General features: G+C 31.5%; 3 protein-coding genes and 1 pseudogene across 3 annotated transcripts; 1 reads left to right on the top strand and 3 right to left on the bottom strand.

Annotated features, from left to right (window-relative positions):
• Window positions 1-5,686: 5,686 nt before the first annotated feature.
• LOC123890437 lies at window positions 5,687-6,490 on the top strand. The gene has a single exon (XM_045940050.1). The coding sequence runs from the start codon at window positions 5,750-5,752 to the stop codon at window positions 6,182-6,184; it is 435 nt and encodes a 144-aa protein (XP_045796006.1). The 5' UTR covers window positions 5,687-5,749; the 3' UTR covers window positions 6,185-6,490.
• A 215-nt stretch (window positions 6,491-6,705) lies between these two features.
• Window positions 6,706-9,703, bottom strand: LOC123891632 (annotated as a pseudogene).
• Window positions 9,704-12,112: 2,409 nt separating this feature from the next.
• On the bottom strand, window positions 12,113-13,399 carry LOC123891630. The gene is made up of 6 exons (XM_045941546.1): window positions 13,131-13,399; window positions 12,938-13,075; window positions 12,771-12,840; window positions 12,509-12,679; window positions 12,358-12,418; window positions 12,113-12,273 (listed from the first exon to the last, which is right to left on the bottom strand). The coding sequence occupies exons 1-6, from the start codon at window positions 13,397-13,399 to the stop codon at window positions 12,113-12,115; spliced, it is 870 nt and encodes a 289-aa protein (XP_045797502.1).
• Window positions 13,400-17,117: 3,718 nt separating this feature from the next.
• Window positions 17,118-19,132, bottom strand: LOC123890436. Its single transcript, XM_045940049.1, has 6 exons — window positions 18,812-19,132; window positions 18,629-18,710; window positions 18,068-18,134; window positions 17,819-17,989; window positions 17,667-17,727; window positions 17,118-17,511 (listed from the first exon to the last, which is right to left on the bottom strand). The coding sequence occupies exons 1-6, from the start codon at window positions 19,053-19,055 to the stop codon at window positions 17,348-17,350; spliced, it is 789 nt and encodes a 262-aa protein (XP_045796005.1). The 5' UTR covers window positions 19,056-19,132; the 3' UTR covers window positions 17,118-17,347.
• Between the last annotated feature and the right edge of the window lie 6,303 nt (window positions 19,133-25,435).

The following is a 25,435-nucleotide window of genomic DNA, read 5'->3' as shown; positions in this document are numbered from 1 at the left end:
GTACTCGTTTGTAAGACTATGTACAATGGTTTCAACACCAAAATACATTCAACACTCACTTTTTTCTTTCCACATCATTTTCTCTTTCTTCCACCTAATCATTCAACACACATTCAACTTTTACCCTCTCCATTGGTTTTTCTATTCTACACCCTACCCCACCACTTTCTCTACCCCACCACTTTCTATTTCATATTCTTATTTATTTTTTATGATTAAATAAAATTATAATTATCGATTAAAATTAAATTAAAATAATTAACGATTTATTTTTTAGTTTTTTGTAATAAAAACAAAATTTATTTAATGAAATTATACGATACAAATCATCTTAACTTAATCTAAAATACAACACACAAGTAACGTAATTAGTACGATACAAATATTTTGAAATGCAATACAACACACAAACAACATAATTAATGCGATACAAATAATGTTGGGATCCATTTCACTAAAAAAAGATTAAAACTTCAAAAGAAAGACTAATTAGAAAGATAATAATAGATTAAGAGAGTGAAAAACTTGGTTTTTTTTTTCTGTGTCCAAATGAAATGAACCAAGTCTCTATTTGTAGAGAAAAAAAATCACGAATTTTGGTAAAAAAATAAAAAATAAAAAATTAATTTGCAATGAGATAATTGAGGTCAAAGGATAAAAATAAAAAAAAATCGTCCGCCCCAATCAGAAGCAGCCACGTGGCCTGCTTTATCCAAACAATCTTCTCTCTCCGCGTTGAACAAGCACTCACGCGTGCTGTCTGCGCGTGTTCCCCACGCGCCTGTCTAGGCCAATCTCTGCGTGACAGCTGTCCCCCGTGGCAGTGTTCAACACAGTTGAATATATTCATCTCCTCTTTCATCCACATCAGTTTCAACACAATAGGTGCAATGGTTTCAACTACAAAATTAGTGTTGAAATGAGATTCAACATGTCCATTGCACTTGGTCTAATTTTGTTTGATTGTATTTGTAGTAGACTAGTAGTAGTGGTCGGTATAGGTTTTTGTTTTCTATAACTTCTCCGTCGTCTCGTTGTGTTGTGCTAGAGACAGTTGGGGAGTTTCGGGAGTTCTTACCTTGTATTGTACGATGCCATGCTCAAAGGATAAGGACACAAAAAATACTGTAAGTATATATCGATATTGATTATTGGGAATATGTTGGTTGATGATGGTACTAAAAAATACTAGTAAATAAACAGAGTGCATTTGTTTCAAGTTATTTGTTTATAAATTTATAAAATTAACTAGTAGAGAATATGCACTCTTTTTTTTTTTTTTTGACAAAAATATGCACTCATATTTGTTTTGTTATAACTGTATGACATTTTATTCTTTGATACGAAAGATTCTTCAAAAAAAGAAAGAAAAATATAATTCAAAGAAAAAGGCAGAATTTTTTTTTTCCATAAAGATGAATATAAATTTACGCGTGATTTACCAATTGATTTTCATATTATAAAAGTTTTAAAAATATTGAAATAACAGTAAAATTATTTTCCAAATACCTACTAATAAAACTCACATTTTCTTGGTTAAAAAAACACACTCATTTTTGAGAAAAATTATGACAAGGCAAAAATTTAGTAAACTATAAAAAAACATTTATCAGAAGTAGGGAATTTTTTTTTTCTACCCCTATATTTATCTCTTTACCCTAACATATTTTAAAATATTTCAATTATACATTTATGTTAAAAGTGTGTTGGTATGTTAATTAAAATGTGCTGGTACGTTAAAAGTGTGCTGATATGTTAAAATTACATTTATCAAGTGTGCTTGTATTATCCAAATACAGATTCATCACCATTAGAGCATCATCATCATCAAATCCTTAAATAAAATCTCAAATCTAAAAATAAAAAACTCAGATCTGAAAACACCCTTGAAACCAAAACCACCGGATTCATCATTGTTCTTTAAACAGATCTATTTTCTCTCTTGTCTCTTACATTTCATCTTGCTTCTTCAGTCTATACTCATTCACCTTCCTTGCAATTTCTGCATCGCATCTTCAAGAGAGAAGCACAGTAGACTTCGCCTCAACGCAACGTCAAACCCATTAGAACTTTTGAGCTTCGCGCCATCGCAACAGTGCCGCCAAACACCTTCTTTCTCGCCGGCGAGCAAAACGCTCCCTCATTCATCTCATTCTCCAGCGGCATGTTTAGATTGAGACGGTGGAGATGTGGTGGTGGTGGTGGTGGTAGTGGTGATGATGGTGGTGGGGTTGTGCTTGGAGAAAATGGTGGTGGTGGTGAGGCTGTGCTTGGTGAAGAATGTGACGATGGTGAGAGGGTCGAAGGTGGTGTTGTTACTGTTGTTTTTGGTGATGGATTTTTTTTAATCCCAATTTTTTCCAATTTAATCCAAAAAAAGGATTTAATCCCATTATTTTTTTATACTGATGTTTGATTAAGTGTAATTATTTTGGTTTGCTAATAAGAAAAAATTATTTTGGTCTGCACACTTTAATTAACATATCAACACACTTTTAACATATCAGCACATTTTAATTAAAATATTAATACACTTTTAACATATAAGCACACTTTAATATAAGTGTATAATGAGAATATTTTAAAATATGTTAGGGTAAAAAGATAAATGTAGGGGTAGAAAAAAAAAATTTCAGAAGTAGACATTGTCGGGTTAGAACTAAAAAGCTCAATTTGGCCCAAATTGCAATTTTATATATGAGGCCCATTTTCCTCTGAAAATGTCTTGGGTTTGGTTAACTTGGATCATTTGGATATATTAATGAGCGTTGGATCAATTTTAGGAGTTTTTCTTGGGGAAATAGTCATTTTAGTCCCTAGATATGTAATCTGTTGTCATTCTGATCCCTGACTGAAGAAAAACTATAAAATAGTCCATGATTTAACAATCCGTTAGTCATTTTGGTCCCCTGACGGTAAAAATAACAGTTAATTTTACAAAAAAACTGATGTGACATTTTTTTGGGAACACGTAGCACGCTGAGTAGTCCTTAGATGGACAAGTGGCCTTATGATATGGCAAGGGACCAAAATGACTTTTTTTTTTTTCATTTCTTCATCTCCTTCGTCTCATTCTTCTTCATCTTCTTCATACATTAAACAATAAAACCTAAAATTTTAAATCCAATTTTTTAATCAAATCTTCAAAGAAAATTCCTAATATCTCAACTAATGCATGGAGAAGCTTCTTCATACATATATTCTCTAAATTCATCATCATCTCTCCACATAATCTTCTCTCCAAGATTTTCCACTTATCTTTTTCCCTTTATCATAACAACAACAATAACTCTTCACAATTTTCCTGTTTCTTCTTGTTTCATTCCAATTTGAATCCAACTTTTGGTTTATGGGTCGGGTTTAACTTTTGGGTTACGAGTCTAACTTTGTTTAAAATTATGATGAATATATGAAGAAGACGAAGAAGAATGAGAAGAAGATGAAGAAATAAAAAAAAAAAAATTGTCATTCATCATGCCACTTGTCCAACTAAAGCCTACTCAGCATGCCACGTGTGCCCAAAAACTGCCACATCAACTTTTTTGTAAAGTTAACAACCATTGTTAACGTCGGGGACCAAAGTGACTAACAGATTGCAGAATCAGGAACTATTTTGTAGTTTTTCTTCTGTCAAGGATCAGAATGGCAGCGAGTTGCACATTCAGGGACTAAAATGACTATTTCCCTAGTTTTTTTCTACTAATTTTCTAATGCACCCTACAAAGTACAAACTATCAAAATAGCTCTATCTGCTACTTAAATAGCGGACATGTAAAATCTTGAAAATTATATTTTAGGATTTTTTCTTTTCTTTTCAAGTTTCTCATTTTTATAATGTCTGTTACTTAAGTAGCAGACATGTAAAATCTTCAAAACTTCATAAGGGGAGTGTTTTTTTTTCTTCTCAAATTTCTTATTTTTATAACGTCCACTACTTAAGTAATGAACATACTTAAATAGCTGACATTTAAAATCTTGAAATTTTCATGTTTGTGGATGTTTTTTCCTCAAATTTTTTATTTTTATAATATACGCTACTTAAGTAGCGGGTAAAATAAAAAAATTAGAAGGACATAGGATACAAAAAGAGATCTCCAATTTTAGATCTGACTAATTCTTATCATAATGAGCCTTAACCCAATGTTGAAGTAGATAATTATAAAAAGTAATGGGTAAAACAAGTTCAACTTATCAATAGTTAGGTAATTCGGTGATGATTGTCATTGGATTTGATAGGAAATTCAACGGTTTGATCTCTCACAACTGTGATTGGAGGGCTGAAATTACTTGATAACAGATTAAATGATCCAATAAACTGGATACAAGTAAGAAAAAACAAGGAAAGAACAAAAAAAGCTCAACTTATACCGATAATAATGATATTCGCACATCTATTCATCCCTCGATAAACATGAATAATATAATCTTCCCCTCCAAGGCAAACAAAAATTTAATCTTCTCAAAATATTCCAACCGTTAGCATTATCAATTTTATCATCTTTATATTATGAACAATCATAGACGAATCCACTTGAATCTCCAACTTCAAAATTTCAAATTGTTTCGCCACACAAAGACCTTTGTACATTGATTTAAGCTTTGTTTTTGCAAATTTAAGCAAATGGCCACTTATTTTTATAGAAAGTCTTCCATCTTGCATGCATTAATAATAGTGTATATTTTTCCATGTCAAAATAATATTCTACATTGATCAGACGTTCCATTCTAAACTTCTATTCTTTCATAAAAGAATTTGAATCAAGAGGAGAGAACTCACATCATCACAAATTTCTTGATGAAAATTAATCATTAATAATTAAAAAAAACCTTCATATCTATCTATATCTTACTCCCTCCGGTCCTTATTATAAGAAACACTTTGACAAAATCACACAGACCAAGGAAGGTAAATTTTCTCATTAATGATTCTATCATTTTATGTTATATTCCAAAACTAACCTTTGACTAGTATGGGAAATAGACTTCTCTAATTAATGCACTAGCATTATAATGAATTATTTGATTGTATTTAATAAGGGTACAAATGGAATTGTGTCAAAGTGTTTCTTATAAAAAGGACCAAATAAAAATTCCAAAGTATTTCTTATAAAAAGGACCGGAGGGAGTATTAAATTAGTATGAGTCATGTGTTGGGTCATCACGAGAGACAGCCAGAGATCATTCACATTGGATTCAAGAACAACTTTACAAGTGAATTGGACACCACACTCTTACCCAAAACCTTAAGTTGTTAGGTTTATAAGTCTTCTCATTTATAAAGTATTCAACCTCCACTTTTCTAAGCAACGTGGAACTTAACTCACATTTGCCACAACATTATACTAACCGGTGTCTCGGAGCACTGGTTAAGAAAACCAAAAAAAAGAAAATTTTGAATAGTATTTTTTAGATTTTTAGGAGTCGACTGCACAAATTTCAATATCATATTATTATATTTGCATCCTTAAACAGTACTCCGGACACTGTTTAGCATTTTTCATAAATAAATAAATAAATAAGAAAAAAAAAACAAAAAACAGAGCACACTTTATCCAAAATAGATCGGTGTCTTGTTACACGTGACAGCGCCTAGGTGGGTCACGTGGTGGAGAGTTCTAGCACAACCGAGAATTCAATTCAAGTACATTCTGGTCTCGTCTTCAAATATTCCAACCAAACTATAAAAACCACCGTATAACAAAATCATACATAACTTGAATTGTATCAACCGAACAAAGATTCAAAAACAATGAAGCCAATTGACGACAAACAAGACACAGTAACAATAAGAGCAGTAAGCCACGACGAAGAAGGAAAAAAGCGAGTAGAAAAAACAGAGCTAAACACACACAACATTAACACAATCAAACATGTTGAGAAAAAACTCATCAACAATGGTGTTCAGCGTCTTGATCGACATCCTGTTGACGGCATAGGTATCGGACGTCCGCCGTCGAAATCAGGTCGTGGTGGTAAGTTCACTTGGGAAGGTCCTGCTGGTATGGTTGATAATATGTTGGATGTGGCTCCAGCGGCTATGGATGAGAAAGATCCTAATTATGTAGATGAGGAAAATGATGAAGATATTAAGGATTTGGTTGTTGGTGAAGTTGATGTTGCTAAAGCTGTTGAAACTGATGGTGTTGGCAGAGTTGATGTTGATCCTCGTTTGCAAGTTAATTAATTAACTCTGGAATCTGATTATTATCATTTTGTTTGTTTAATTTCTTTCTGAGCCTATATCTGGTATCGCATTTCATATATCAGAATCATTGTGGCTACTAGTGATTTTTAAAAACTACGCTAATATAGTTTTTTTAAAAATCATATTGATTCATCGTGATTCTGATATACTTAACGTGATATCAAACCTATACTAAGTCGAGTTGAGTGTTTTTTGTGTGTTGATTTTGTGGAATGTGTACTCAGTTATTTAATTATAATCAAACAAGTGAAATGTAGAATTCCTTTTAATTTCCTTTCAAACTAATTAATTTGCATACTAAGCTGTAATTCATTTTTTATTATATGGATGATGACTAATATCTAATGAAAAAAGTAGCTTAGCCAATAAAATAAAATCAAAAAAGCATAATCCATACTACCAGCATATATACATAAGTAAGTGTTTTGACATGAACTATAATTAAACTCCCAATTCATCCATATTAGTTCTGAACATGTCTCCAAAACAGAATAATGTTATCAACGAAATGATCGAATCCTTTTACCATCTTGGTAGTAACGAACTTTGGAGTAAAATTTCCAATCAGGATGAGAGGATGTAATTGCTGCCTCACCAAAAGGATTATCCATCACATAAGACTGAACATCTTCAGCTACAGCTACTCCTCTCAAGTAATTGCACAGTTCACCATTTGGATCTATACAAACACATTTCAAATGTTACACTACTATAATTAACTGCATCAAATAAATCACCATAAATTAAACGAGTAGCATATGCTCTCTCACCAAGTTCTCTGTCCTCACTGTCCTCTGGATCATATGACTTTGTAAAAATTGCTGTATTCTCCTGCAGTTTCAGGTTATCAAAATTGTTAACATTTCAATAAATAAAAGAAATGAAAAAAACACATATCCGTTTACCGGACATAACAGTACAAGATAGACATTTAAAATATTGAACAAACTTTTGTCTCGTATGATATTTGGTGTACAAAAGATTATTTTGTTATTTTCAAACAGTTTCAAGACAAATTTTGTGCCGTGGAGAAAAGGTTGTCAAGTAATCCAATGAAAGACAAAAATTTCAATTTTAAAATCAAATACCATACAAATGAACTTTGTACTGTTCAACCAGTCTTTTATTTTTAGCAGATCAAGCACATTATATGAGTAAATAAAGTGAGTCTTGAATTACTGGATTAAGGAAGGACACATATGGTTTGTCACCAATCATCAAAGAATTAAAACTAGAATATGGGCCTCTTCTCTTGACTTGATCCCACACTTGTTTCACTTCTTTGAAAAAAAGAGGCTTCTCTTGGTTCTCCTTACATTTAAAGCCAGAATCTGTACATTTCTTTTGATCCTACAAAAAGTTTATGAAACATCAAAATAAGGAACATGATTTAGTGCGTGTTTGGATTAACTTACTTTTGAGCTTATGCAAACAGCTTATGCAATATAAATTAGGTTTTATGCTATTTTATAAGTTCACACCAGTGAAAATTGTATTTTTATAAGCTATTTTATCATAAACTACCTTGACAAACTTATAATAATACATAAAAATTACATAAGCTGTTTGCATAAGTTCAAAAATAAACTAATCCAAACGGGCCCTTAATCTTATATACAAATTTGAAAACAAAAACACAAACAACTTCAAGAAAATGTACCCAAACAAATAATAGCTTCTTATACATCGATTCTCCAATAGCACACCTTAAAGCACCATATATATTATACCTGTATTAATTAAATAACAGTGAAAGGGTGATTAAAAACACAATGTAACATTAAAAAAGTAATCAATCAAATTAAAAAAAAAATGAGAAGAGTGTTAATTACTGACTTCTGTGCAGAAGACCAAATCCCAACTTCAAATCTTTCTAAGCAGAATTTCATGAATTCTTCACTAAATTCCCTCTTATAAACTGTACCATAATATACCATATAATCATTAAGCATATGATAAAAAGAAATCCTCAAATATCAGAAATGTATGTATAAAGTATAAACTAAAGTGTATGTATGAGTTTGAGTAAATATTACGAAAAAATGCGCCATATTTGTCATCAGCTTTTCGAAATTTGGGAATTGCTCTCGTATCAAGATCATAAACTCTACGAATCAGAAAGCCGTTGAGGTTCATAATAAGCAATTTCTTAGGTCCTATTCAAGAACAAAGACAAGAAAATGTACCATGTTATAATCTATTCGTATCGCCTTAATCATATATAATTCATCCATAATGTATAACCGAAATCTTATTACCAGGATTGTAACGAATATGCGAGTAAAAAGTCCAATCAGTATGAGCATTTGTAATTGCTGTTAAGCCAAAATTATTAGTCTTCACATAAGATTGAACATCTTCAGCTTCAGCTACTCCTTTCAAGTAATTACATAGTTCACCATTTGGATCTATATAGACACATTAAAGATGTTACATAACTAAAATTACTCAAATTTATACATATAAAAAACTTACACTACTAAAAATTGCTTATTCTCACCCAATAATCTGTCTTCCTTATCCTCTGGATCATATGACTTAGGAAAAATTGCTGTATTGGGCTGCAATTTGAGGTGGTTAAAATTGTTATTAATATATGATTAAAAAATATACACACTTGCGCGCGCGCACACATAGAAAGTGTTGAGTTACCGGATTAAGGAAGGCCTTGTATGGTTTGTCATCAATCAGCAAAGTATTAGAAGCAGAATATGGACCTCCTTTTGTGACAGATTTCCACACATATGTCAACGGTTTGAAAAAAAGAGGCTTCTCTTTGTTTTCCAATGATTTAAAACCAGTATTTCTACAATGATCTTGATTCTACAAAACAGAAAATAAACAAACAAGATTTATTTCTACATTTTTTATTTTTATATACAAATTTACAAAAACAACAACAAAAATTCAAGAAAATGTACCCCAACAATAGTAGCTTATTTTTGGATTCTTCTCCTATAGCATATGTTAAAGCACCAAGGACATTATGTCTGCATTAATTAATAGTAAAATTGTAACTAATCACAATGTAACACCAAATAATCAATCAAATTCAAAAAAGATAATGAGAAGAGTGTTAATCACTAACTGTAGTGCAGAAGACCAAATCCCAACTTCAAATCTTTCTAAGCAGAATTTCATAAATTCTTCACTAAATGGCCTCTTAAAAACTAAATCATAATTTACAATATAAATATCATAAAAATAAATCCTCAAATATCAGAAATTTATAATATGTTTGAGTTGAAGTAAAGATTACTTACGGAGAAAGTTACAAGATTTGTAATGATCAGTTCGAGATTTGGGAAGTGCTTCCTTATCAAGAACATGAACTCTATGAAGTAGAAAACCATTAAGGTTCATAACAAGCAACTTCTTCTTAGGTCCAAGATTCAGCTTCTCAAGAGAAAGACTCGATTCTTGTTCTTCCGATGAGTCTTTGTGGTCATCTTTGATTTTGATATCTCCATGACTGCAACTCTCTTTCTTTGCATCCATTCTTGATAATTACACTTATTTTGAATGAATTTGGTTATATAGAAATTGCAATTTGTGTGTTTCTCATATTAGTTATCACTTAGTATTTTGAAATATTATGGCAGTTATGTTAGTAGTTAGTTATTTTCTGTTTATGCAGTTAGGATTGTTTTCTTGTTAGTATTTTCTGTTTATGCAGTTAGGATTGTCTCATCTAGTGGTTACTTACATTATCCTTTTAAAACATTATTATATGTCTCTTTATATGATTCACTTTATAACAAAGCTAGTGATTTGTAAGTGGTTTAAAAATGAGAAGTGTTCTGAAGTCTAATTTTTCTATTAAACTTTCAAAGCACTTTTATAATTTATCTTCTTTCAAATCAACAGTTAAAACAAGATAATGAGGAGTTCCGTGTTATGTATCGCGAAGGACCAGAGGGAACTCCCTATCATACATTGATGATTGAAGGCTATGTAGATGCATCTGTTGATGTTTGTCAGTCAATTAAATCTTTCATTTTTTTAGCATCACCCTTAAAAAATTTAAGAACAAAGACCATTTTATAGATTTTGACATGTGCTTTAATTTTATAAGAAATGGTGAGAATCATCATGCAGATTATGTGCTTTCAATTTTCTGCATATTTGTCTTACAATAACATGACATTGAACACTACTGTCATTTTTTCTCTCACTCATGAATATCTATGCGACGGTGAAATTTAGAACAAATACCCTTGTATGTTGTTTTTTATATCTTCTTCTGACATTAACCAGTTTTGATATTGCTATAGGCCGTGGCTTCTAAGATGAATGGCGACAAGGAATTCAGCAAGGCCTTGACAGATTTGTTGTTGTTAGAATTCGCGAAGCTCTATACAGTACCGATGAATCAAATGCTATGGATGAGGTGGATCTTAAACAAGTTGCAAGCATTCTTCCTGCTGAAGAACCTAGTCAAAGTAATAAAGATCGGGTGAACGATGTGTCTCTGGAGGACAAAAGCAACCAAAATGCAAACAATTTCAGTGGTTAGATTTTAGATGCAAGCACCGAAGAGATTGTACAAAGTGAGGAGAATGTAACCAAAGTGCATGACATTCCAATTGTGGTAAGTGATACATCTATTGTACTAAAGGGATATACGAATTGCAAGAGTGTCGATGCAAATATTTAAGAGATCGTACAAATTGAAAAGGATGTCAATAAAGAATATGGAATTTCAATTGAGCATGATGATACAAAAGGTGTACTGAAGAGAAAGAGTAATGTAAATATTAGCTCAAATGTAAGGTAGGCTTTAGAAACATTAGAAAGGGCTATTTCATCGGTTAGGAAATATGGATTTCACTCGTGCAGATTCTCTTTTAGCTTTGCTAATGAAGCGACCATCTGCAAAGAAAAAGGTGGAGAATTCGATCCACATTCTGCAAAACTTTTTCAACCATCTGTGAAAAATGATGTCAGTGTCGAAGAATCAAGCAACAATATACCACAGGAATGTTCAGACGACCTCTATGAAATTCAAAACTTCAGGTGCGTATAAGTATAACCTCACCTCACAAAACCAGCTTGTAAGATGAGGGTTGTTTTCCATTTATAATCGATGTTTAGGCTATATCGCTATCCAACGTGAGATTCTCAATTGGTTATTTAAAGGAACAAAAGTTGTGATTTTATATTTTATATATGATTGCTTGGAAATATAATCCAATTGCATCACAAAATTTACAATATATTTGCTTGTCACTTTTATTTCCTTTTAGTTCATTCAGGCATACAGAAACAAATCCTAACACGAAGGAAGTAAATTTTAAGAAAGTAGTACCGGCTTTTCCAAATCAGAATCTCATTGAAGCAAGCCAGGTTGATTCATATACAAGGCAAGATTTGTCTTCAGATGAACCAATAAAGCCAAGCAGGCAGAAAAAAATAAACAATCTTGTTACTCAAGGTATCTCTTCGGATGTACCAAAACAATTAAGCAAGAAGAAAAATTATAGATACTGTTGTTTTATTCATTAGCTGAAGAAAATTGGGTAATTATAAGTATTTAGCAAATTTGCAACCCAAGGAAGCCTCAACAATTTAGTACATAAATGAGAAAATTTGTATTTGCAGATATTTCCATATAATAAGCTTTTTTTTAATTGCTTAATAATAAGCTGGTTTCTGACTTGCAAGCAGATAACATCCCCAATGGCCTTTCATTTGAACTTTATGTTGTTGTTCTGACATGGCTAAACTTAGCATTAATATCCACACTATGATGGATTGAAAATATACTGCCAAATCAAACAACCACAATTAAACCTTTTTATTTGGAGAAAATTAAACCACAATATCATTCATAATGCAATGCAATACAACCTTGAGTTTTTGAAAGAAAAAAAAGTAGCTAAAACATTAACAGAACAAAACATTTCTCTAGACCATAAGTTCTCCAAATAACACTCTAAAGTAGAAAAACCATTCAGAATTATCTTCTGTAATTTCTGGTATCCCAAACTCATTATTCTTCACATAAGACTGAACATCTTCAGCTTCAGCTACTCCTTTCAAATACTCACACAATTCACCATTTGGATCTATACAAACAAAAACCATACATTACATTACAAAAATTAAATACATAATAAAATCACTAAAAAATAAGAAGGATATGTTCTCACCCAATGCATTGTCCTCCTTGTCCTCAGGATCATACGACTTGGCAAAAATTGCTGTATTCTCCTGTAATTTAAGTTTATGAAAATTGTTAACATTTGAATAAATAAAAAACATATATTATAAAAATAAATAAAAATGAGTTTTGAATATTACAGGATTAAGATAAGCCTTATATGGTTTGTCACCAATCATCAAAGTATTAGAAGCAGAATATGGCCCTCCTTTCTCCACTTTTTCCCACACTTTCTGTAGTTCTTTGAAATAAATTGGCTTCTCATTGCTCTCCTTAGAAGCAGTATTAGTTTGTCTACATTGATCTTGATTCTACAAAAAGTTCATCATGAAACAAGATTTATACATTTTGGTATACAAATTTGCAAAAAAGAAAAAACACAGAAAAGTCAAGAAAATGTACCCAAACAAAGAGTAGCTTATTTTTTGATTCTTCTCCAATAGCTAAGTCTAAAGCACCATCAATATTATGCCTGTATTTTTGACGGGTAATTAATACTAACAAACAATGTAACACCAAATAATCAATCAAATTCAAAAAAGATAATGAGAAGAGTGTTAATTACTAACTCTTGTGCAGAAGACCAAATCCCAACTTCAAACCTTTCTAAGCAGAATTTCATAAACTCTTCACTAAATGGCCTCTTAAAAACTAAATCACAATTTACAATATAAACAACATTATTAAGTATATGATAAAAAGAAATCCTCAAATATCAGAAATGTATAATATGTTTAAGTTGAAGGAAAGAATAAAGATTACTTACGGAGAAAGTTTCCTGATATGCTATCAGCTCTTCGAGATCCTAGAATGGGATTAGGTACATATCTCCCATCACGAAGTATGTGTCGATGGATGAATCGATGGAGAAGAAAGCCATTAAGGTTCATAACAAGCAACTTCTTCTTCTTGGGTACTACAAGATTCAGCTTCTCAATAGAAAGACTCAATTCTTGTTCTTCCGATGAGTCTTTGTGGTCATCACGATCATCTTTGATGGTTATGCTGCAACTCTTCTTCTCTGCTTCCATTCTTGATACTCACACTTAGTTTGAATGAATTTTGGTTATGTTGATTATGAGAAAATGGTTAGCCTTTACTTGCTTTATATATAGTGGCAAATGAGGGAGATGGTGTATGAATAAATTAATTAAAATAGAGGATTAAAAGATGAAATTAACAGATTAAGTGCATTTGTGTAACTAGAAATGGCAGTTAAGTTTGTTATGGTTTGTTAGTAGTTGGTTATTTTCTGTTTAAGCAGTTAGGATTGTTTGTAAGACAAAGTTAGTTATTTGTGTTCCACTCAAAATTTATTCCTTCTCGCTGCCCTACCAATTAAAGGTACACCAAGGTACTTACCAAGCTGATCCGTTTCACGAAAACCAGACAGTTGCACCAATTCGTCTAATGTTTCTATCCACATTCTTTGAGAAAAGGATGCTAATCTTCTCATTACTAACCTCTTGTCCGGATATCTTGCAAAATTTATTGAGAATCTCCATAACGCACTTCATTTGCCTCTCGTTAGCTTCTCCAAATAATAATAAATCATCTGCAAACATAAGATGTGAAACCAATGGGTCATTTCTTCCTGCATGCATCGTCTTCCACAATCCTTCGTCCACATCATGACAAATAAGATGGGATAATTTATCCATACAGAGCACAAACAAGGGGATATAGGGTTTCCTTGACTGATACCCCTTTGAGGCCTAAAATATTCCGCTCTCGTGCCATGCCACTTTACATTAGTTTCAACACTTGTCACTGAATGCATATTAATATTAATAATATTCTCAGGAAGTTTAATTTCAACTAAAACTCTCCAAATGTAATCCCAACTAATTTTATCATAGGCTTTAGAGAGGTCAACTTTGATTGCGAAATACTCTTTACTTCCTCTGGCAATATGCATGCTCGGAATACATTTTTTCAATCGCGCCACAACCACCTTACTGAAAATTTTATAGAGTTGCAAAAGGAGATAGGCCGAAATTGACTTACAAACTCAGGTTGATCCACCTTTGGAATCAAACAAATATCCGTCTGATTAACCATAGCAATGCCACTCGGTGCTTTCCATATATTCTTCACAAAATGACACACGGACTGTCCCACCGTATCCCAAGAGTGTTGATAGAATCCTGCCGGAAATCCGTCTGGTCCCCCGGTGCCTTCCATGGGCAAATATCAAAAACTGCATTTCTAATTTTCTGCTTCCAGACTTGCAATATCAATGATATCCAACAATGGAAAGGTGGCGTCTGTTTGTTTCCATAAGGCACTTTGAGTGCTAATAGTAAATAACTTTTTATAGAAATTATTGACTTCCTCTTGAAGTTTCTTACTATCTTCAATCCAAACTCCATTATCATCTTTAAGCATAATAATGCTATTACGCCTCCTCCTATTGACAGTTTTAAGATGGTAATAACACATATTTCTATCCCCATCCTTCAACCATTTTGCACAAGAGCGCTGAAACCACATCAGCTCCACCTGATGGCTAAGCTTATTGTTGTTTGGTCATCAAATATGTATGCTTAAAGAACCTTATAGAATTTCCTGGTGTGTAGTCGATAATTTTGAAAGAAGCGGTGTAATATTCTTCTTGTTCCTGCAATTTGTCTCCCAGATCACTCTCGGCCATATTGAATACCTCAGTTCAAGGAACACGCACAAGCCTATCAAGGAACACATGCAAGAGCCTTGGTTAAATTGATGGATGAACATGCTTCTCTTATGACTCATGCTACAAAATAGCCTACATGGTTGGTTTCTCAAACCTTGTACAATGAAGACTTGACATGTTTTCCATTTTGGAGTCCTAATTTCAATGTGTTTTATCAACCAAGGTGAGATCATTCCCAAGACATCCAATTTGAGGACCCTTGGCTAGTGTCTCAATATGTTGTGCATTATATTTTGAATGAGAATTTTTTTATCACTTGCATCTTTCATCAACTGTGTTGAAAAATCAGATTATAGTTTACATTTTCTGGTTCTTAGTTTTATAAGGCCTTCTTTATCAGAAAAATAAAGTAATAAAATCCTAGCATTAATATCCACACTATGTGTGAGAACTGTAATTGGTAAGCCATGCTTGAGTGAACGCCGAAAACTTGAACAAGCAAGAACATGAAGCATAGGTGCAGATTCAGCTTAAGATGCAGAAAATTTTATTCACACACAGTCAATGTTACACTGTGTCATAGCAAGCTATATATACAAAGGTAAGATCATATCAACTAACTGACAGTCATTTACAATGAATCTAACAGCCTATGCCAGCTAAGCATGCACAAAAGACAGTTAACTTGTTTCACAAGTTACTGTGTTTAGACTAGGATTTTACTTTTATCAACACTATGGATTGAAAATATACTGCCAAATCAAACAACCAACCATAACCCAAACAGCCATATGTAACTATTTTCAAATCAACAACAATTCAGAGAAAACTAAACCACAATTTCATTCATAGTACAATGCAACTTTGAGTATTTGAAACAAAAAAAAGTAGCTAAAACATCGATAGGACAAAACATTTCTCTAGAACATAAGTTGTCACCTAAATCCTATGGAAACCAAACCACTATATTCCATCGAGGTAACGAACTGTGAAGTAAAAATTCCTTTCAGGGTGGCCTGATGAAGACTTCAAATTAATTGCTGGTATCCCAAAAGCATTATTCTTCACATAAGACTGAACATCTTCAGCTTCAGCTACTCCTTTCAAATACTCACACAATTCACCATTTGGATCTATACAAATTAAAATTACAAAAATAAACACCTTACATTACTAAAATTAAATACATAAAAAATCTCTAAAAAATAAGAAGCATATGTTCTCACCCAATGCATTGTCCTCCTTGTCCTCAGGATCATATGACTTGACAAAAATTGCTGTATTCTCCTGTAATTTGAGTTTATGAAAATTGTTAACATTCGAATAATTTTAAAAACATATATATTATAAGAATAAATAAATTGAGTGTTGAATTTACAGGATTAAGATAAGCCTTATATGCATTGTCACCAATCTTCTTCTCTGCTTCCATTCTTGATACTCACACTTAGTTTGAATGAATTTTGGTTATGCTGATTATGAGAAAATGTTTAGACTTTACTTGCTTTATATATACAAAGTTGCAAATGAGGGAGATAGTGTATTAATTGATTAAAAGATGAAATTAACAGATTAAGTGCTTTGTGTAACTAGAAATGACAGTTAGGTTTGTTATGGTTTGTTAGTAGTTGGTTATTTTCTGTTTAAGTAGTTAGGATTGTTTGTAAGACAAAGTTAGTTATTTGTGTTCCACTCTCTCATAATCCAGCAGTCAGTTATGGTTTGTTAGTTGGAAAGTTGTGAAATGCACATATGACAGAAACAAGTAGTAATTAGTTTCACAGAAGATATATCCTATACTATTTTGACATTAATTTGTATTTTATTTTTGTCATTAATGAAATATTTTTACTTAGACCAAGTAATGTTGAATTTTTATAGTGATAAAAAGTTATTTAATGATAGTGAATGATTTATAATAGTAGAGAAGTGAACACTGAACAATGCATGCTAATCAGAAGATTGGAAATTTTCTTCTTCACACCACATGGCTGAAGAGGAAAATAAATGTTTTTTCAATGGTCATTTGAATCCTTTTAGATTTGTAGATTATAGATTATAGTTTGAAAAATATACTGCCAAACCTAACAACTATACATAAAAACAAAACAAGATCATCCATAAAACCATATACCATTAAAGAAATACAATCCAAACAACCATACATAAGTCTTTTCACATCAACCACAATCAAGAGAAAATCATTAAGTAAAATCATTAAGTGCTTGCAAATTAAGTACTGAAAATAGTAAGACAATAGAACATAAAATCATTTCTCCAAATCCTATGAAGACAGCATGAAAACCAAACCACTATATTTCCTTATACTTTGTCGATCAATATATCATTCAATATTGCGAAGACGTGAACGAACTCGTGAGTAAAAACCCCAATCAGGATCATCTTCTGTAATTGCTGGTACACCAAAAGCATTTTCCTTCACATATGACTGAACATCTTCAGCTTCAGCTAGTCCTTTCAAGTACTTACACAGTTCACCATTTGGATCTACACAAATGAGAAAAACCTGTAAGTTACTAAAATTAAATACATCAATTTGCTAAACAATATTAAAAATAGAAGCATATGATTTTGACTTAAAAAAAACACATATGCTTCGATTTTTAATATTTTTTTAAAAAATTAGAAGCATATGTTATCACCTAGTTCTTTGTCCTCCTTATCTTCAGGATCATATGACTTAGTAAAAATTGATGTATTGGGCTGCAATAATTGGGGTGATTAAAGTTGTTAATATTTGATTCAAAAACAAAGATTAGTTAAACATAAAAAAAAGAGTATAGAATTGAATTACAAGATTAAGAAAGGACTTGTATGGTTTATCATCAATCAGCAAAGTATTTGAAGCAGAATACGGGCCTCCTTTCTTGACAGTATCCCACACTTTTTTCAGTTCTTTGAAAAAAAGAGGCTTCTTATTGTTCTCCAATGATTTAAAACCAGAATCTCTACATTTATCTTGATCCTAAAACAATTATATATAACAGACAACATTAACCATCAATGTATTTTAAATTTATCTAAAAAATTCAAGTAAATGTACCCAAATAAATAGCAGCTTGTTCTTTGATTCTCCCATAGCAGAGGCTAAAGCACCATCAATATTATGCCTGCAATGCATTAATATAGTATTAAAAGGATTATCATGTAAGACTGTCTTTACTCGCAAGTATTGTTAATGCAGTAGTCTCCACAACCACATCGCACTGCAATTGCAGTGTGATTTTTAATTTTTCATTCATGTGTACTAATACGACCGCAATGTAACCACATTAGGAGCCGCAGCATCAAACGGCTTTGGTCATTGTTTGTTCAAATTTTCTCAACAAAAAATAAAATTTACGAATCTCAAATCTTAATTTGCATCAAATCTAATAAAAAATCTTACTTTTAACAATCTCTAAACCGTGTATTTCAAACACCTCAGAATCAGTACTTTTAACAAGCTGCATTGCGCGTCGCAGCAATGATTGTAATTGCAACAACCGCAGCCGCAATTTAAAACCACAACACCAAATAATGAATCACATTTTTTTTTAACTAAAAATAACCAATCAAATATTAAGAAACAAAAAAAAGAGGAAAATTTAAAAGTGTTACTGACTCCATTGCAGAAGACCAGAGTCCAACTTCAAATCTTTCAAGGCAGAATTTCATAAATTCTTCACTAAATGGCCTCTTAAAAACTGCATCAAAATTCAGTAATTCACAATATAGTCATTAATTAAGCATATGATTAAAAAAAAAACATTCCTAAATTGAATGAGTTTGAGTAAATATTACGTACGGAGAAAGTTTCGATATTTGTAATCACGGGTTCGAGATTTGGGAATTGCATTCTTATCACGAACATGAACTCTGTGGAGAAGAAATCCATTTAGGTTGAAAATAAGCAACTTTTTCTTAGGTCCAAGGTTCAATTTCTCAAGAGAAAGATCCAATTCTGGTTCTTCCAAGTTTTTGCTATCATCATCATCAGAGTCACTCAACTTGTTCTTTCCATAACTGTTGCTCTTCTTCTTTGCATCCATTATTATGGTTATGATAATGATAATGATGATCACAAAATGCTTTTACTTTACTTGCTTTATATGCGAGTGGAAAATGGAGGAGAACAAACCCGTCGACAAATATAAACGAGTTATAATATTAAGTCTGAGTCCGGTCCGCATAAGCCAGCGGGTTAAACGGTTAACCCGCATACTATTACAAAAAAAAATCACTTTTTTCAAAAAATAAACTAAATTAGTAAAATATTGATATAATGAAAGCTTAAAAATAAATAAAGTTTGTTATATCATTGAGTTTAGCTATCTTCTCTTTGTAAGTAATGTAACTAAAATCAAATTCAACTGATTCTTATCGTCATTTTTGTACCGTCCATTTTAGTGAGAAAAGCTTTCTACATGTACCCAAAAAAGCATAAAAAGATTAACATGTTCAACTTAACTAAATAACATCAAGGTAATCAAATTATTCAAAACATAATAGTGGAAAATACCCCCAAGAAAAATAACTACTCATTTGAACATGTATCTTTTAAATATTAGCAAATGTATATACAGTTAAGACAAAGTAAAAGATAGTGAAAAACAACAAAAGATTACAAGTAGAAGAACATGTCTGAATCCTGATGTTTTGTGTTGTTGTCTACTTGATTAAAATTGGAGTGTGTTGTTGCTTTTTATAATTAGGGTTTAGACTAAGTCTTTTTTTTTTGTGGTTAAAAAAGTTGAATTTAGACATGGATCAAGTCATTTATATCTGATAAATTTTGTAATTAATTATATATAAAAAAAAAAGACGGGCAACAGGCTAACCCGCGAACCCGCAGATTTAACCCGCATAACCCGCGGTTTTAACGGTCCAACCCACAGGGACAAAAATATAAACGAGACAAAAAAATTGGTCTTAAGTCCGTGTGGGCTGCGGGTTAAACGGGTCGGCCCGCGGACCTTGGTCCGTATACCCGGCTTTAGTTTTGTGGGGTGATGTGGCGGAAAACATGGTTAGTATTGGTTGACAGTGTAAAATTATTTTCTCAAATTTTACTCTGTCGAGTGCATATTCTTTTTTCTCTTTTTTTTTTTTATGATAAGCATAGAACATATTCATTAAACTCAAATTAATTTACATTGACCGTGTATATATTTTTTTTTTACAATAATATTAGTACGAAGTTTCCAATGTTATTAGTGATGACTAATTTTCGTATGAAAATTTGTGGGGCATACAAGATGACCGTGTATATACTTTAAATTCCTGTATTAATTAATTTATTGTTTAAAGAATGAGAAAAAAAGAATATGCACAGAAAGTGTAAAATAATTTTACATTGTCAATCAATCACAACCATGTATTCCGCCATGTTATCCCACTTAATCTCACTTTCTTAATATGACATGGAAGATTGAATTATTCTTATCAGTTGAATGTGTAAATTTTTTTTACTCTGTCCTATATCCATTAAACTCTTTAAAACTATGAAAAGACAAGTTTTTTACTTTGTCCTATATCCATTAAACTCTTTAAAACTATGAAAAGACTACAACGCACGCCTTCGAATCCTTCAATAGCTTCTACTTCCCACTAGCATACAAGAGTCACTCTTGAAATAGTCAAGTGCATTAGCCATTTTAACTTCAAAATTTAACGCATTATTAATAGGATTTAAAGGATATACACAGGCACTAATGAAAAATAGTTTTACATATATATTTAAGAGTTGAATATATTTTTGGTCCCTATAATTTTACAGAATTTTCGTTTTAGTTCCTAAAATATGTTTTCACACTCTCTAACACACTCTTTAAACACACATTAATTTTTATTTTTTTTGAAGGAAAACACACATCAATGTTGTGAGGAAATGAATTCTCTCAAGTGTAATTTATACTTGAGGGAATAAAGTGTGGTTTGTTACCATTGATCAAGAGAAAGAAACATATAAAAATTTAGAGAAAATGAATTTAGATGGTGTTAGATTACACTTTATTCTCTCAAGTATAAATCACACTTGAGAGAATCCATTCTGATGTTGTGAAGCCATGTCATCCTCTTTTTTTATTTCTTTACCGGATAACCGGTTGAAGAAGTTGAGAGAATTTTTTTTTCTTTTTTTGTTTTTTTCGTTGCCCTCTCAAGTCTCCAAAAACACCATAGATTTATCAATCTGCACTGCCTTGCTGTTCATTATCTCACCGTCTCTATCCCAACTAGGGGTGATCGCGGTGCGGTTTGGTTCGGTTTTGAGCATAAAAGTCATCCTAACCGCGAGATAAAAATGCATGCGGTTCGGTTTGGTTCGGTTGATTTTTAAAAAGTCATCCAAACCAAACCAAACCAAACCAATGCGGTTTGAATCGGTTCGGTTGGTACGGTTTAAAACATAACGATTGTACCGAACAATTTTAAGCATAAAAAAAAAATAAAAAATTGAAGTTCCAAAATAACATTGTAGTACCAACAAAAATTATTTATCCAAAATAACATTATAGTAACTTACAATTTTAAATATATAAAAAAATTGAATTTTCAAAATAACATCACGGTACCGATAAAATTTGTTTATTTAAAATAACATTACAACACCAAAATAAAATTTCAGTACAAAAAATAAAAACAACTTGAAGTTCGATTAATTTGGTCGACTGACTTGGTAATTGGGCATGTATATTGGAATATAAATATATTTTCTTTTACGATATTGGAATATAAATATATAATAGTAACTTAATGCGGTTTTTGCGGTTATCCGCGGTTTTTGCGGTTTTTGCGGTTTGCGGTTTTGCGGTTTGCGGTTCAGTAAGAAAGTCATCCAAATACATCCAAACCAAATGCGGTTTTTGCGGTTTTCGGTTTGGTTTGGTTCGATTTGCGGTTTTACTTTTGGATTGGTTCGGATACGATCACCCCTAATCCCAACCTCTTGCTGTTCATTTTTCTTTAAATGTCTTTGACTACATTTCAGTTACCATTATTGCTCTATTTTATTTTTTGGTTTTGTGATGGATCTAAAAAATTAATTTTACAATTCACCGACATTAAGCCATTTCCCTTTCATTCATCTTCTTCCTCTCACTCTAAAATTCACAAAGATCTAAATCCCCAAATTTCTCAAACCTTCATTTTCAAAAGGCTTCATTCCCTTTAGTTTCTTAAACCTTCAATTTTTTGTGGGTCTGTTTAGATTTCTTTGTTGAACAAAAACGTAATAGTGTTGGTGAATGGGTGAATTTTTTTTATTGTTTTAGACTTTGATGGATGAACAAAAATGACAATTTCCTTTGGACCTTTGGCATGAGAACGAGGAAGGTACGGTGAGTAGCAATGGCTGGGAAAGAGAAGAGATAAGTTTTGGCTTTTGGGTGAATCTAGAAGATGACGAGTTAATATAAAATTGATAAAAAATAGAAAATAAATTGGAACCGGTAACCAGGAAATGAATAAAAGAAAGAGATGAGGAGGCATCACAATATTGGTGCGTGGTTAAAGAGTGTGTTAGAGGGTGTGATCGTAGCACGTAAACGGATTTTACATTATCATTCAATATCAATTGCATATTTCGTCAAATCACTTAACTGCACCGCACTTTAATTTTTCTAAATACCAAATTGGTCATTTAGCTTTCCAATAGATTACACTTTTACACCCTGTTAACGACCCCTTTATCACAAAAAAAAACTTATCTTATCGTTACCCTACAACAACTGATATCGCTATTGGCAGCATTTGATCATTTGAATAACTATCAACTGTTGCAAGTATAGTCACTATAATACCCCTTTAAAAAACATTCATCAAGTTCAACGAATGATCTGCATTTTAGAAAATTATATTCACAACCTTCAAGACACATATAGATTCTCCCAGCTAATGGCTAGGTAAGTATTTTTGTAACGGTCACGTAGGCATACAATGTCATATCACTCAGTAAACGACCACATGAGCATTTTTGTAACAAATAGTCATTAAAAAGATAATGGTGTAATATGTTAAAAAGTTAAAAGATGAATTTAAAACTTAAAAAGGTAAAAAAGATCGATCTATTATAAACGAACTTAAATGACTCCCGAATACATTTGTCATATTTAATATTACGTAGTAGTTTTCTATTTTTATAAAAAAATTCTCTTCCCGCCCCATATTTCTTTTCTACATCAGTTTTTCATTTTTGTCATTGTATAAAAACTATGGAATGCGTTTTTCGAAGTTTTTCTAGTTCAAATTCGGGAAAAATTGGAAAAACACATTCCGAAGTTTTTTCCAAGACAAAAAAAAAATTCGAAAAACACATTCCGAAATATTTATTGAAGGATAAAAATGAAAAAACATAGGGTAGAAAAGAAACATGAAAGTGGGGAGAGAAATCTTCTTTCTATGAAAAAAAATTGTACGGAGTATAGAGGACCGGCCTTCATCATTTTGAGCAAAGAATGGCCTTTGTGTTCGTGAAATCCCCCCCCCCCCCCCACCCACTCCCCACGCCTCTCACTTTTGAAGTTGCTAAAAAAATTGTATAAATTGTATTAAAAAAAATTGTATAAATGTTTTGGATAATATTATTTTGATTATAGTCTGTACTTTAAATTTTAGGCTAAAATGCACTTTTGGCCCCCTAAGTTTCACAAAGTTGCAATTTTAGCCCCTTAACTTTAACAATAGCAATTTTGGCCCCTTAACTTTAGTCCCTTTTGCAAAACCTCAATTTTGACTAAGTCAATGCATAGGTGGCAACTCACTTAGGTGACTAAAACGCCATGTGTGTAATTTTTTATTTTAAAATATAAAAAAGCCATATAATTTAAAATAAAATAATTAAAAAAGGCAATAAACTTCTAAGTTTGGGATTTATGTATTAGTGTTCATATTCTCATATTTGCTATTGTCAGACTCGGTGGAGTTTACTATTAAGGAATCCATGAAGATTTTTCAGTATATACAATTAAGATGAATGGAGTTTTATCACTATGAATTAAGCAAACAAAATTAATAGATTTTTTTTATGTTTCGGTGGTTGTCATCATTCTCATTATCACCATCAATTTGATTGGAGAGAAGTCGTGGCTCATTCTAGCATGGGAAAGGGTGGTAGGTCTCCCATGGTGGGAATCAAATGTTAACCTTTAGATCATAAAGGTATACAATAGACTATAATAAAGTGTCCATATCATATTTTATCCTCTTCCATCAAAATTATTTTTTAATTTATATGCTATTATTAAATTAATTATATTTTATTATTAAATTATTTTTATATGCCAAAATTTTATTTTAATGTAATATATATTTCACGTCGAAGTGATGTACAATAACAAAGGTGGAAAAAAAATCTGAAAATTGAACTTAAAAATAGAGAAGGTAACACAAATAAGAAAAAGTCTCATTGTACTTAAATATCTCATTTTATTAATTTAATATATCTGTTTTTATACTATTAATAAATTAATTTGTATTTACTCGAATTTTATTTTCAATTTATTTTTATTTTAGTTGTATAATTTTTTTTCTCTTTTAAATACTGTTGTTTAGCAAATTCTTTGGAAAAAAAACATACATTTATATTATACATACAAGTTTCTCACGCGTCCTATCTTTTGTCATCCGTTACCTAAGAGTTTCTCACGTGACCTATTTTTACTCGTCCGCTACTTACGAGTTTCTCGCGCGTTTTATTTTACTCATCTGCTACCTACGAATTTATCGCGCGACCTATTTTTACTCACCTGCTACTTTCGAATTTCTCGCGCGCCCGCAATATTTTTTTTGTACATTATAAAAAAAACGTTTTAATTCATAATAAAACTATATTTAAATTACTTGCTAAGTTTTGTAATATTAAATAGTGTATAATTAAACATAATAATATTTATTTAAAAAAACATAACAATAAATAATAATCCGTTGTATGTAAGATATAAATAAAATCTTGTAAAAGAAAAACAAAATAAGAGAGGGGTGGGGGGGCTTGCGTTGGAAAATATGGTACGCAATAATATTAGGGTAAAAATCTGAATTGATATCAATTGGTTAGCTCTAGCATTTTTACATTTATTTATTTATTTTAAATTGTTTTAAATGATAATAAATTGTAAAAGATAAAATTGGATTTTAGATAAAATATCAAGGGTAAATATGGTAAAACAATAATAAGTTATAAATTCATAAGCTAAATTAAATAACGTTGAAAAATAAGCTATAAACTCGTAAAATAAGCTATATACTCTTGGTGAAATGACCGTTATCACACTAAACTTCTTTTTTAGTTGTATGAGTTTATAAGCTATAAGCTAAAAGCTAAAAGCTAGTTTATTGGTTTTTCCAAACAGATCTTAAATCAGATTTTTGGTCTTGACAAACAAATCCTGAGTAAAATGCACACAAGAGTACCGCATACTTGCAAAATTATATG

The sequence above is a fragment of the Trifolium pratense genome, linkage group LG6, assembly GCF_020283565.1.
Source record: "Trifolium pratense cultivar HEN17-A07 linkage group LG6, ARS_RC_1.1, whole genome shotgun sequence".
NCBI classification, from domain to species: Eukaryota; Viridiplantae; Streptophyta; class Magnoliopsida; order Fabales; family Fabaceae; genus Trifolium; species Trifolium pratense.
This window is presented reverse-complemented; position numbering and strand designations above follow the sequence as displayed.